Raw genomic sequence first — 13,935 nt, forward strand, 5'->3', positions numbered from 1 at the left:
TCCGTTTTAGCTAGGAGTAGCCTTATCTTACCTAGTCAACTGCATGTATTCTAAAGCCAATTCACACAAAATTGGACTTCGATATGTGAAATGGCAACTTCCACATGATTTTCTTACCTCATCTTCTGACTGTTATGCTGTTAATATTTTGAACAAACTTCCTGATTAAGTCCAAGCTATTGTTGGCAGTTCCAGTGTCAATATAAATCTAGTTTGATTCTCATTGGTTTAAACTCTCTAATTATTAACTATGCAATGAAGATCATAATCAGACCTTTTCTCTCTCTTCTGTTTACTGTCTACAGATATGAAGAGTACATCCATACCAAAATGACTTTTGATCTTAACCAGCCTTCGATCTCCCAATTTGTAGAATCGAGGACTGTGCCGTTATACAACTGCAACCATCCCCAGCAGAGAGCCATTACAAACTCAATATTGTCTGACCTCATTATAAATTGCAACATGCCATTGTCCATCATCGAACATCAAAGCTTTATTAATTTTTTGTCATTAATGGACAACAAGTACTCTCCAGTGAGTCGAAGAATGATCACTTCCAAGCTTGACAGTCTGGTGGCAGATAGGCAACTGAAGCTGAAAAATGAACTAGCACAGGCAGACAATGTGTCAGTGACTGTAGACATATGGTCATACCGTAGGATGAGGGGCTTTCTCGGAGTCACAGCACACTGGATCAACATTGAAGATGACAGTCTTCAGTTGAAATCCCAGTTACTTGCGTGCAACCGCTTCAAAGGTTCCCATACAAGGGAAAGAATTTGTGAAGAGTTTGAGCAAATATGTGAAGAGTACCAGATAAAGAAAAAGGTTGAACATATAACTTGTGACAATGCTGCAAACATGAAAAAAGCATTCACTATATATTTTCCAGGACTGGAAGATGAAGAAGATGACCTTGATGATACTGACATTTGGAATGATCTGACAGTGGAAGAGCAAGAGAGGGTTGAAAATTCCTTCACTGCAAAATCCCAGACAAGACTTCAATGTTTTGCACACACTCTTCAATTGGTTATAGGGGATGGCCTTAAAGACACTAGATTAGTTAGTGCAGCTCTCGCCAAAGCTTCCAGGTTGAGCTCCTTGCTCCACACAAGCACTTCTTTCAAGGAAAAATTTGAGAAGGAGTTTGGACAGCGTGGAATCCCTGCCTCTGTTACCACACGCTGGACTTCTACACTGAGGCAACTGAAATCAGTGCTCATCTGTGACCACTTGAAACTGTCTACAGTTCTTAAAGATGGGGGACACAAAGAGACAGTATTCACAGCTAGAGAGTGGAGTCAGATTAGGGAACTAGTGGATGTCCTTCAACCTTTTGGAGAAGCCACAGACCTTACACAAGGATAAAAAATTGTGACCACAAGTGCTGTGGTACCCTGTATCCTTTCTCTTAATCACCACCTGGAAAATCAAAAACAAAAAGTGCGCTACTTGGGTGGTTTGATCTGCAGCCTGCAAGGATCAATCCATAGAAGATTCAGAGGGATATTTGTCAATGTGAGGATGGCAGATGAACAGATTGATAGAGCAACCTTACCCTTCTCTGACCCTCTATACTTAAAAGCTGCTCTGCTGGATCCTTCATTTGGCAACATGTGGTTGACCCATGATGTTTTGGCCCCCGAAAACATCAAGGAGGATGTGTCTGTGATGATAAAAAGTATGTTGTGTTTTTGGTAGTAGTCCAATTTAAGACAGACCATAGAAGAAATAGGCTACACAAATTGTTTTCAGTATGTTGATATAGATTGTAATGACATGGTTGCTTATGATAACCCAATTTTGTGTTATAACTGTTAGTATGCAGTATGAGTGCATGTTGTGAATACTGTTTTTGCTCATCATTTGTCAGACTTGATTCTCAAAGAGGTGAGCAAGACCACCCCAACCACCAGTGAGCAGGACCAAAAGACAGTGGCAGAGCCAGAGAGTCAGACTGGGCTGTTCTCAGCATACCGCAAAAAACAGAAGAGAGACTCATGTTCCAGTCCACAAATTCAGCTGAACCACTATTTGGACATTTGTGATGGACAGAGCTGCCTTCAATTTTGGTCCATGAACAGGCACACACTCCCATCTTTGTTCCAGGTGGCGGTAAGAGTTATGGCAGTCCCTGCCTCAAGTGCACCTGTCGAACGTGTGTTCAGTCATGGCGGGGTGATAATGCGACCACATCGCTCACAATTGAGCGACAAAGTGCTATCTAATTTAATTTTTTGCAAATGCAACGCATTGTAATTGCCACCAGCTTGCTGCTTGTGTAATTCCACTTCCCATGTGTATGTGATGCAGTATCTAGAAATGGTCCTTTTAAGGTTCGTCTTTGAATGAAAAATACACACACACACACACACACACATACTCACTAGCTCACACACAGGCACGCGCACAATCAATTAAAAACATATACATTTGCAAACAGAGGAACATGCACACACTACCCCCACCCTGCATCCATCCCCACACACACACACAAACATGCATACACTCTCACAAATATCGTTATGCATACAACTAACATTAGAACATGTAATGTCCTTTCCACCACACTCACACAAAGGGACTGACTCACACAAACTGTCTCACACTCTTCCACCTCTTTCTCTCTCACCTCCCATGCACTAAGTTACACAAGGATGCCTTCAAAGTCCATCAATTTTAAATGAAAAGAAAATCTTCTTTGTTTGTTAAAAAGAGAATGACCCAAACTAAGCAGTGTTGTTAATATAGATATATGGTGCGTTTGGTTTGGACATTTCCACACTAGCTAATATCTCAAAGTTAAAGGGGATATTCATGTCAAAGTCAGGCATGTTTGAAGAATGCCATTTACTGGCATACTAAAACAATTATACTTGAATTGTTTGAATGTTTTCATGGTTTGATGTAATGTCAAAAATGTTAATTTATTTTGTATTTGTTTTTATACACTTGATTTTATTTTCTACTCCATTCTGTTTGTATTTGGCTTTGATGTAGTACTATTTGGGTACAGTGCACAGGAAAACAATAACACAGTGTCATATGAGAAGCACTTTAGATGCCTTAATAGGCCAAGGAGAAATGCAATGTTCGTAAATGTTGAAAATAAAAGTCAGCTTTACATTACATGTACTGTCTTTAAACTGATGGAAACTGCAGTAAATCATCAGAATTTCATATGACTTGACTTGTGACTTGCTTGACCTAAGCAATGACTTGACTTGACTTGCTTGACTTATGGCAGGGACTCGACTTGACTTGCTTGATTCTCACCACAGTGACTTGGGACTTGCTTGAGACTTGGAGGTTAAGACTTGAGACTTGCTCGTGACTTGAACATGAGTGACTTACTCCCACCTCTGCCAATTTGAATGGAACCATGCACCCTGACAAAATGAAATTTATTGCAAGCAACACTTAAATCGCAAATATTATTAGATTGATTTTTCCAGGTATTATAGACCTCCTTGGTAGATTAATATGAAAAATTATGATTTTTGAATGTCTGTTCTGGAGATGTTCATTTCATAAACAGTCATGCTGCAGTTAAAATTAGGCTTGCTTGAGCATTAAGTGTCGTTTCAAATTCTGGCTTTCGTGCGTGGACATGTTTTTAAAATGTCAATTGGTATTACTAGAAGGCCTAGACTTTAAATGCATGGCCTGCCACTGGGAACATATGATGCAAATTTTCCCATTCACTCTGGTCAAATCATAAAATTTCTTCTTGTGTCCTTTTCTAATTTTCCTACACTCTAAAAAATAAAACATTGGGTCAACAAAAAAAAATATGTTAACCGTTTCCACTAGAATTTCTAAGTTAAGACTGCTGGCAGAATTAAATTAATTCAAAGCAATGTTTTGAGTATGGTGAATTACCTTTTAGGCCACAATAAAACACATTTTTAAGTAACATGAACTTAAAACATTATGTTGAATCAACTTAATTACTTGCATTCATGTTGAAAATTATTAAGTTCATGTTACTTAAAAATGTGTTTTATTGTGGCCTAAAATCTTCTTCACCTTACTTAAAACATTATGTTGAATCAACTTACTTAATAATTAAAATACAACACAGAATATGTGTTGTGAAAACACACAGACAAATGTGTTACTTTAGTTAACACATTAATGTGTCTTTTTGTATACATCTAACACAACTGTGTGTTATAGATTTATTTTATTATAAAACATTATTGAAAAAGCTAGATCAGAATACAATATGTAGTTATCATGAAATCACACTGAAGCATTGAATACGGTTCACATACTGTTTATTTTGCATTTTTTCTGGTTTTAACATGGAATTCATACTGTAAAAAATACTGTTGATGAAAAAATAAGCATTTCAAAACATTAATCATATAAAACATTCATAATGTTGTTGCATGTGACATTGCAACTTTATAAAAATCTAACACAATACATACCGGCACCAGTTCCAACAAGTATGAGATAGCAGAATTGACACAGCATTTACTGCCGGCGACGCTTCTCCCAGATGCCGTGGGTGGAAGAAGATGAACGAGGATCCTTAACATAGTGTAACACAGCTCATCTTGATGGAGTAAAGATACAGGTCACATGCAAAAGATTAAAAACAAAATTATATTTGAAATGATTACCTTTAAATCATGAACTGAATGATAAAATGTACATGTCATTTTCACAGAAACCCAATTTAGAAATTTATGCAAATGCCACAGAAATAAAAGAAGAAAATCGTACCATCCTGCTGATTGTCAGCTTTCTCCAATAAGTGTCTGATGTACATTTTTTTCTCAAAGGATGCTATTTCCTTGAGTTTTGGGATAATCGTCCCCTCCCATTTCTTGATAAACATGTCTTCTTTCCCATCTGTCATCTTGGAAAATTCAATGTCCACCTGCAGTGCATAAAACAAAAAACAAAGAAATTATTAATATTAACAAATTATGAAACACAACCTTTGTGTAAAGTTCTCTGCAGCTTAGTTTAACATGTATTACCAAGGCTGGCATGTCCAGAAATCTGGGATATTCCTTGAAGATTTGACCAACAGTTGGCGATTTCGTCGTTATCCATCTTCTACGGTAACTGAAGGTTTGGTCAATTGCAGTCTTTATTGACGATGAGTTCTCTGGAGAGGGTCGCATCCTCTTTATCAAGGTCAACCACTCAGTGGGCACTGTTTCATCAGTAATCGGCAGAGAAGGTTGGTCTGTAGGAAGACGTCGTTTCAAATTGTAGATCCGCTGGCTCTGTTGAAGTTTCCGTCTGATGTTCCGTAGTCTCATTTCTATAAATCCACTGTGTGATGGCCCATCAAAAAAATGCTCCTAACATGAGAAATGGACAAATAAAAAGTTGGACTCAAGTATGCTTTTGCAGTTTGTATACGCATTGCCAAGTAATTTCATACTCATAAATTAATAATGTAAAACATCCTTACATGTCCTTCATTTTCGCCAAATGGGACATTAATCCTTAATGAGGGGAACAGTGACACAATCTCCTTTGCCAGTGCCAGCTTTTCTGTACCAGATGGATAGCTAAAAAAAGGGGCAATACAAGCATATACATGCAGAAACTCGTATTAACACAAACATTGACATGGACACAAAAAAGTTCCCACTTTGAATAATACATTGATACTCTAGACCAGTGATGGGCAAACTCAACCCTTCCAGTGAGGCCACTGTCCGGCAGAGTTTAGCTCAATCCTAATCAAACACACCTGAACTAGCTAATCAATCTCTTCATGATTACTAGAAGGCTAAAGCCAGGTTTTATCAGGGTTGTTAAAAAGTTAAATTCTGCAGGACAGCTGCATTTACATGGACCCTTATAATCGAATTGACTGCTCAATCGGACTAAAAAACCTTCATGTAAACATCTTAATCAATCTGACTGAGCTCGATCCGATTGGAATTTCGATTGGATTGAAAGGAGTAGTTTGTTCCTTTTGTAATCTGATCGAGAGAACATGTAAACACTTGATCGGATTGAAAACCGAAACTGAAAGGACTGTGCATGTGCAATGACACTGAAATAGCGTAATGACATTGAAATAGTGTAATGACGTATGACGCACGGAACGCGCTGTTCTTCCTGTTGAATAAAGTGTCATCTAAATGAATCATTACGCTATTTCAACGTCATTACACTATTTCAACATCATTGCACGTGTGCAGTCCTTTCAGTTTCGTTTTTTAATCCGATCAAGTGTTTACACTCAGATTACAAAAGGAATAAACTACCCCTTTCAATCCAATCGAAATTCCAATCGGATCGAGCTCAATCAGATCGATTAAGATGTTTACATGAAGGTTTTTTAATCCGATTGAGCAGTCAATTCGATTATAAGGGTCCATGTAAACACAGCTAATGTTATTTGATGTTATTAATAACTTATGAGTGCAAATCTGTTAAACAGTTATATACTTACAATCCATGCTTTTCTACAAAGTCACTCACAGCCACTTTAACAAGTAACTTTCTCAAAGAAATTGACAATGTCTTTGTGTCTTCATGTTCTCTCAAGATTGTAGGGGCCTTTTCCTCGAGCAGTGTCAGCAGACCAGTTGTGGTGACAGTTGTGGTGACAGTCCGGCTTACTTCTGTTGAATGAAACTAAGGGAAAAAAAATTACAATTGAAATGTTTACTTTGAAAATTATAAATAGGAAGAGTGAAAACATGACTCACCAGTAATGACTCAACTCTTCCATCTAATGGATCCTGTGTGATACTAGCAGTATAATATATTTGGAATTTGTCAAGCTCCTTCACTTCTGAATTAACATCGATGTCAATAAATTCTTGAAAATCTGTGTCAAATCTCAGTATTCGATCAATAGATACTTGTTGAGAGAGCTCCGTTTTGGCTGAGTTAATCAGTTCTCCAACACTTCCAACTGTGAATAGTTTTCTCCATGTTTCCTTCCCGTCTATGAAGACAGTCGCGAGAACTCTTTAACAATTTTACAGAGTAAACGTGATTTGACCCTCGTCTTCCATTACCTAGATAAAAGATATAATAACACCATATTATAATGCTGTAATCATACAAGAGTCATAATTTAATAATGAGAAAATGTAAACGTTAAGTGTATCGCGTTATCAATACATGTAAATAGCCTAGTCAGTGACAAGCAATGTAACTTAGCACAAAGTGGCGCGCTTTTTAAACCACACAACACTCATCGCCACAATGCAGTGGTTAAAAGGACGTTTTTGGTAAAATGAGTTCAAACTTAAGGTGCCATGTATATTAACCTTTAACGTTACGACTTTTTAAAAACAATTATTAGCCGTCATACCCAATAAATAAACAGCTTTGCAAAGCGTGAGAGCTCGCTTGCCTTGACGCTAGTTAACACACAAAACATATTCGGCTACGGAACATGAAAACGGTTAAAACAAACAAATTATGTTTCCTGGACAATTAACACAACTCTTTCTCATGCTATGTGGAGAAATATTTATTATTTTACACGTTTAATTATATTCACTCACCTGAGGCAGACAGATGCATTTCTGAATTCTGACGGCTGGCTAGGCCGTCGGTTGGAAAAGAACGCCACCGCGCATGCGCAGCAAAAACATCCCCGTAGTCCCAACAGTTGTTTCCCCCCAGCGAGTTAAAATGCTTTATTCACATTTTCAACATGATAAATAAATCCAATAATTAAAGTTGACATCGCCTGTTGAGTATTTGCAACAGAATATATGCCTTTTATATAAACATGTACTACTAAATGTGTTTAACACAGTAATTGTGTAAACAGTTGAGCACAATATTTACACATCATGTGTCTGTAGTAACACAAAATGTGTTACAAATCCTTTTACACATATTTTGTGTTCATTTTTAACACATCAATTTTAAGACTATAGTCACTCGTCTGGCCTTGAACATGCGCGCATGCGGGAAACTGTGGGCCGTTTACACGTCATCAAATTGTATTTTACATTAACAGAACTTAAATTTAAATTATTTTTTATTAACTGAAAATGTTAAACTCTGACAACTCATGATTGTATATTTAATCAATAGGCACAATTTGTGTGTCATCCAAGCTCAATAAGATAACAATTACAAGTAAAAACTGTAACAGTATCTCAGAACTTGATTTTTTATTTCACAACAATATATATATTTAAGTAATGACTAAAGGTCCTCTGAATTAGTTTTTAGAGTGTAATCGAAAGATTAGGAAACTTCTGTATTTCATGAATCAGTGCAAATGCAACAGCCATTTAGATGATGTTTACATTTTCTGGTGTCTTCTCAATGACCAACATCCACTTCAGACACTGGGTAAACTTTAGAAACAATGAGTTAAAGGGTTCACAGGCTGGACAGATCAGATTCACTGGCTTTTTACCAACATGTCAATTTGCATGGGCAAGGGCGTGACTACACATTTGTTGAGGGGAATGCAACATCAATGTTGGCGTCCCCCACCCCCACCAAACACACACACACACACACACACGTTGGTGCAGCTATCATTATTTCGGAGTCTATAGACATGATGATTTTTATACTGTCCAAACTATATATTATATCCCCTAACCCTACCCCTAAACCGCACAAAAAACTTTCTGCATTTTTACATTTTCAATAAAACATCTTTTAGTATGTTTTTCAAGCAATTTAAATTATGGGGACACTAGAAATGTCCTCGTAAACCACTTAAACCTGCCCACACACACACACACACACACACACACACACACACACACACACACACACACACACACACACACACTACACACACACAAATCCACAGGCAAATTACATGGCATGTGGAGACCTTCTAATTTTATATTAAATAGTAATTTGAAGGTGACAAAAGGTGACAAAAACAAGGAACCATTAATAACTTTAGCAAATAACTAATAGCAAAATATAACAAATCTTACAATTCAAACTCAATAAAAAAAACAAATAAAACATAATAAAAACATAATGTGATGGCAATTATTTCATTCAAACTTTTATATTTAACATTTTATTTAGAATTTTTATACAAACAGTCATGTACATAGCAGTGAAACCGTTTAGTTATTATTATTAATTTAATTTGATTTGCATCATTATTTTCCATCCAAACAGAAAAAGAAAGAAAATTAAGAGGTTTAATTATTTATTATTGATCCTGAAGCAAGCCTCTTCATCGCACATTTCTTTGCCCAATTTCTTGGATTTAGTCAATGATTCATCCAGGTGTTGTTTGATAATTCCTGAGGTAATTTACATGGTACACAATGGTTTCTTACATCGTGTTTCACAGCAAGACAACAAAAGGTGAAGGTTGGAAAACACAGCAACAATAGTTATGGTTAGTAAGAGGAGCCCAGGTTTAAGCTGGACATGGCGAAGGGTTAGTAAACCACTTTTTTAACAAGCTTTTCTTTATAAATGTAAAGCGACTGAGCATAACATTCCCAAACGTAACACTTTTTGCTGTGACAGGAAAGATACTTGGAAATGAACTAATATTTATATAAGCTGGCTATCTGGACCTCTTGGCAATGTTAAATGTTGGTTAGCTTCAAGCCTTTCTTCAAGATTTTCAGTGATAAAGTGATACATTAAGCTTACCAATCTCTCTTTAGTCACTTGGGCAATGTTTTCTTCATTTTAATATACTGTTTTTAATTTTCTATCTTCCTTTTTTTTCTGTGCCCCAGGCTAGAACACATCCCCTGTCTGACCATAGTTGTCATGTGACAATCAAAGTAATGTTGGTAGACAGAGGGTGAACAGTAGCTATGAAGGAATAAAATAATTAGCATATTTATGGGATCAATTCAATGCCAAATATATTTGCAAAAATATAAAGTATTGCAAAATAAAATAAAGTTTTGCAAAACAAAAAAAGTATTGAGCAAACAAAAAAAAAAAATTAAAACAAAAATTAAGTATCACAAACGTAAAATAAAGTATCGAGAGAAAAAAAAGAAAGTTTTGCAAACAAAAATAAAGAATTGCAAAATATAAATAAAATATAGCAAAAACCAAGATGTAATTAATTGCAAAAATCAATGACTGTTGTAAAATAATCTAAAGATCTTTTATCCTTTTTTATCTCTGCAACAGATTTTTAGGCAGCAATGATTTTGCCACACATCTTTTTCTTTGCAATGCCTACTAATTATTTTGCAATGCTCCTTTTAATCTGCATTTCCATCACGTGTGAGCTCGTGATACCGTTTTGCCTTTGCGCTTCACTTTTCTCTGCGTTTCACTTTATGGCACTAGGCTTGTTTGAGATGCGCCTTGCCTCGCCTGAAATGTAGGTGAGAGTAGGCGGCTGCAGTGAGGGGAGGAGTGAAAAAAGTGCAGGCAAGCCGGACACTTCCTGAATCTCGCTGTGTTGTGGACTGCAAACGTCAGCAATGGAAGAGATCGCGTTCGCGTTCTTTATCGCAGACGAAGTGGATGCAATTGAAATACCACTGTTTTTACACGAAGATGGTTATGATGAGGAGAATCACCGAGGGTGAACAGTGCTCATTACTTAAAATGGCTTATTCAGTAAATGGTAGGGATATAAATCTAGAGTGGTATGTTGCAACTTGCATCTAATGAAACTTATGTCGTGTAAAAAATAATAAAAAATCCCCATGATCATTTTAAATGTTATTATGGTTAAAAAAAAATGCCTTACCTTGTTTCTGTTCTGCATTTCTCACTTGTTGCATATTTTTTATCTGTAAAAGGAATTTCAATCAATAAAATAAAATTAATTCCATCATCAAGCAACCAATTTTTTTTTTTTTTTACTCACCATTCTTTATTGTCTCAGCAATTTCTTTGCTTACTGTTAATGTTATTGCTCCTGGGAGTCTGATAGTGTTAATAACACATTCTCCATCTTGCTACAATTGTTAACTTTGTGGGTGCCTTTTATAATCAAAGCCATAATGAGAAATGATGAGCATACAGATGCTGCACTAAATTTACATTGTTATCCCTAATTATGGGATAAACATTTCAGAGTGGGATATGGCACAGCTGATTAACCTAATGATGTGTATCCTACTTCATGGATAGTTTACCCAAAGAAAAACAAATATTTGGGTGAACTATCCCTTTTAACATGAAAAATATTCTATATAAATATATTACACAATTGTTTGTCACCTTAATGTAAGTTTGAATTTCATGTTTAATGATTAGGAAAAGTGTGTACAGCTAATTATTATTCAAAAATAATATGAAACAAAAACACATTCTAAATTAAGAAATTAGCATGTGTGGGTTGTGTTTACTGCACTCCAGGAATAAGACATACCCAGATAAAGATATCAGATAAAAACACACAAACATAAGGCCTAATTGTAAAACCGTCACATTAGATGTGTGTATGCATGTATTGATGGATTGACTAATTTATTTAATGGCATAATGTGGTACAAAAATGTCAATGTACAAAATTAACACAAGCATACAATACAATAAAGAGAAAATTACAACAAACAGGACTTCAAAATAAGAAAATAAAAATAAAAGGGTAAATAAAGCACATGTACTAATTACTAATAAAGTACTATAGAAAAAGTAAATAGTATTAGGCTATAGGTAATGGACTTCTTAGAATTAAGGGAAAAAATATCAGCTGACAATCGCAGCCAATGAGCATTAAGTTGTGTCGTCAGCAAGTCGTTTCCCATCATGCTTTTGATCAGCGCAGTCGGTGGAGAGCAACTGCGCGCGACTGCAGAATCCGACACGTGCGCCTTGCGCTCGCGAGAGTTTTTTGACATACGTCAGCATGACAACAGAGCAAGGCGGACCGCTCTCGGACACATTTCTAACCGGCATGCATTACGCGCTGATCACCGGTGATCGGTTCTGCGCAGATTTTGCTCATCTCAAACAAGCCTAACGTTTTGACGTGGGGGTGGAGTCAGGGGATTGGGGCGTGTACAACGGGCTCAGTGATGCCTCTCTGGAAGTTACGTCATTAGCTTGAGACACTGATCAAACATCATGGCTGAGCAGAGGCAGCAGGTGTATCTCAGGTATATAAAGTTGATTGTTTCCTTTTATTTAATTAGCATTAAATGTGTTTTAACAGCGTTTGCTTCAGATAAAGAAGTTAGAGATCAGTTAAAGCGGTGGATTTATTAGCCATACTCGCTAACATAGCCAGCATCTGCAGTTTTTTCTCTCACAATTGATTGGACTATTGATTGATTCTTATGTTTATTTTATAGATTATAATTGTCTATACCATAGTATGTCAGACATCCCAAGTCTCCCGGAAGTTCCGGGAGTCTCCCGCGTATTGATAGCGGCTCCCTAATGCCCGCAAATTAGTTAAAATGTCCCGGAATCAAGAGCGAGCGAGCGAGCAAGAGCGGTAAGACTGTGCTCCAAACCGTGTAGCGCACACAGCAGAGAGGGAGAGAGCGAGAGACCTTGCGTGTGTGCATCAAGAAGTGCATGTAAGACAGAGAGCATCCTGATTGGCCTGTTTCGGTAAGTCAACCAATCAATTGTCAGTGTGGGCGGGCTTTTATCTCTTCTCCCGAACCTAATTAATCAGGACAGTGTATCTAGACACAGGAGCGCCATGGCAGAGGGAGAGCGCCCCAAAAAGCGAAAATATAAGACACATTTTACGCCAGACTACACGAAAGTGTACCCGTCTAATAAGAGTGAAACATAATGACAGTCTTGCACGCTGTACAGTTTGTAACAGTGACTTCAGCATTGCCCATGGCGGGTTAAATGATTGTAAAAGACATGTTGAGGTGAGTTAAACAAGTTTCATTTCATATTATTCAGGCCGGTTAGTTACCTAGGCTACATGAAAACAATAAACTCCTTAGACCTGTTTAAAGTTGCAATGGAATATAAATAAAAGCAGTTTACATAAATAGTATAAGCAGTTTATATTAAAAGTAATCTACATAATTAACAAATAATTGCATAGGCCTATAGCCTAAAGAAATTATATATTATGCTTTTATATCTTATACCTCCCTGAAATGACTTTTTGCAGGTTGGGATGCCTGGTATGTTGTCTTCTAAAAAAATGTAAACTCCATATTTAGATGTAACATTATCACTGTTAAAGGAGACAATAAATAGATTACAAATAAAAAGTTAAACGATCGTAACAAACGTGCATGTGTTCTGTCTTTAACAATAAAGTTTTGAAATATAAAATGTTCACATCCCCTATATTCTTAACCCTGCGTTATACAGCTATGTGGCATGGGGCGTGGTCGTGTGTCAGTCTGCAGGAGAGAGAGAGCGGTAAGGCTTGTCACCTGGTTTGTAATTATCTCTAACACCTGTGTCTTGTTGTAGTGATACGGAGAAAGACATTTAAAGGGACGCCAAGTGTCGAGAGGGAGAGAGAGTGGATCCAGAAAGCTCCACAGACTGAGTGTGATATTGTTTTGTTTATGTTTACATTTCTACGGCGGTGACCGTCGTATGTTCGTGAAAGAAATTAAAGTGCTGATTTCAAACCTGCTTCGCTGTCTCCTGACTCCTCCATTGCTCAACGAACCTGTTCACAAGCTACTTAAGTTCTTACAATGCTCACAGTAAATGTACGTGTATCTAGGTCATCTCATGTAATGATTTGCCATGTCACATTTAGCAGAGAGAATCTAGATGTCGTGACGAATCTTATTAGTGTTCTGACTCAAAGCTTCGGTCATATTCAGGCAGCTCAGGGTCAGCAGCAACAACAACAGCTTTCTCCTGCTGTTTCTCTGCCTCGAGTAGAGCAGGATATAACCAGGTTATCAGCACCTACTCTTAAGAATAAATCTGTTAAATTTGTTTTGCTTTTGCACAATTAACATTATAAGTGATGTTCTTTTATTGTTTGTAGATCGTTTCCTGGGATGCTTATTTGTTACGATCGTTTAACTTCTTATTTGTAATCTATTTATTGTCTCCTTTAAC

General features: G+C 36.9%; 1 protein-coding gene across 1 annotated transcript; it reads right to left on the minus strand.

Annotated features, from left to right (window-relative positions):
* Window positions 1-4,037: 4,037 nt before the first annotated feature.
* Window positions 4,038-6,951, minus strand: LOC127656701 (uncharacterized). The gene is made up of 6 exons (XM_052145150.1): window positions 6,699-6,951; window positions 6,440-6,624; window positions 5,444-5,543; window positions 5,001-5,330; window positions 4,741-4,897; window positions 4,038-4,570 (listed from the first exon to the last, which is right to left on the minus strand). The coding sequence occupies exons 4-6, from the start codon at window positions 5,286-5,288 to the stop codon at window positions 4,386-4,388; spliced, it is 630 nt and encodes a 209-aa protein (XP_052001110.1). The 5' UTR covers window positions 5,289-5,330; window positions 5,444-5,543; window positions 6,440-6,624; window positions 6,699-6,951; the 3' UTR covers window positions 4,038-4,385.
* Between the last annotated feature and the right edge of the window lie 6,984 nt (window positions 6,952-13,935).

This window comes from Xyrauchen texanus, chromosome 16, assembly GCF_025860055.1.
Source record: "Xyrauchen texanus isolate HMW12.3.18 chromosome 16, RBS_HiC_50CHRs, whole genome shotgun sequence".
NCBI lineage: Eukaryota > Metazoa > Chordata > Actinopteri > Cypriniformes > Catostomidae > Xyrauchen > Xyrauchen texanus.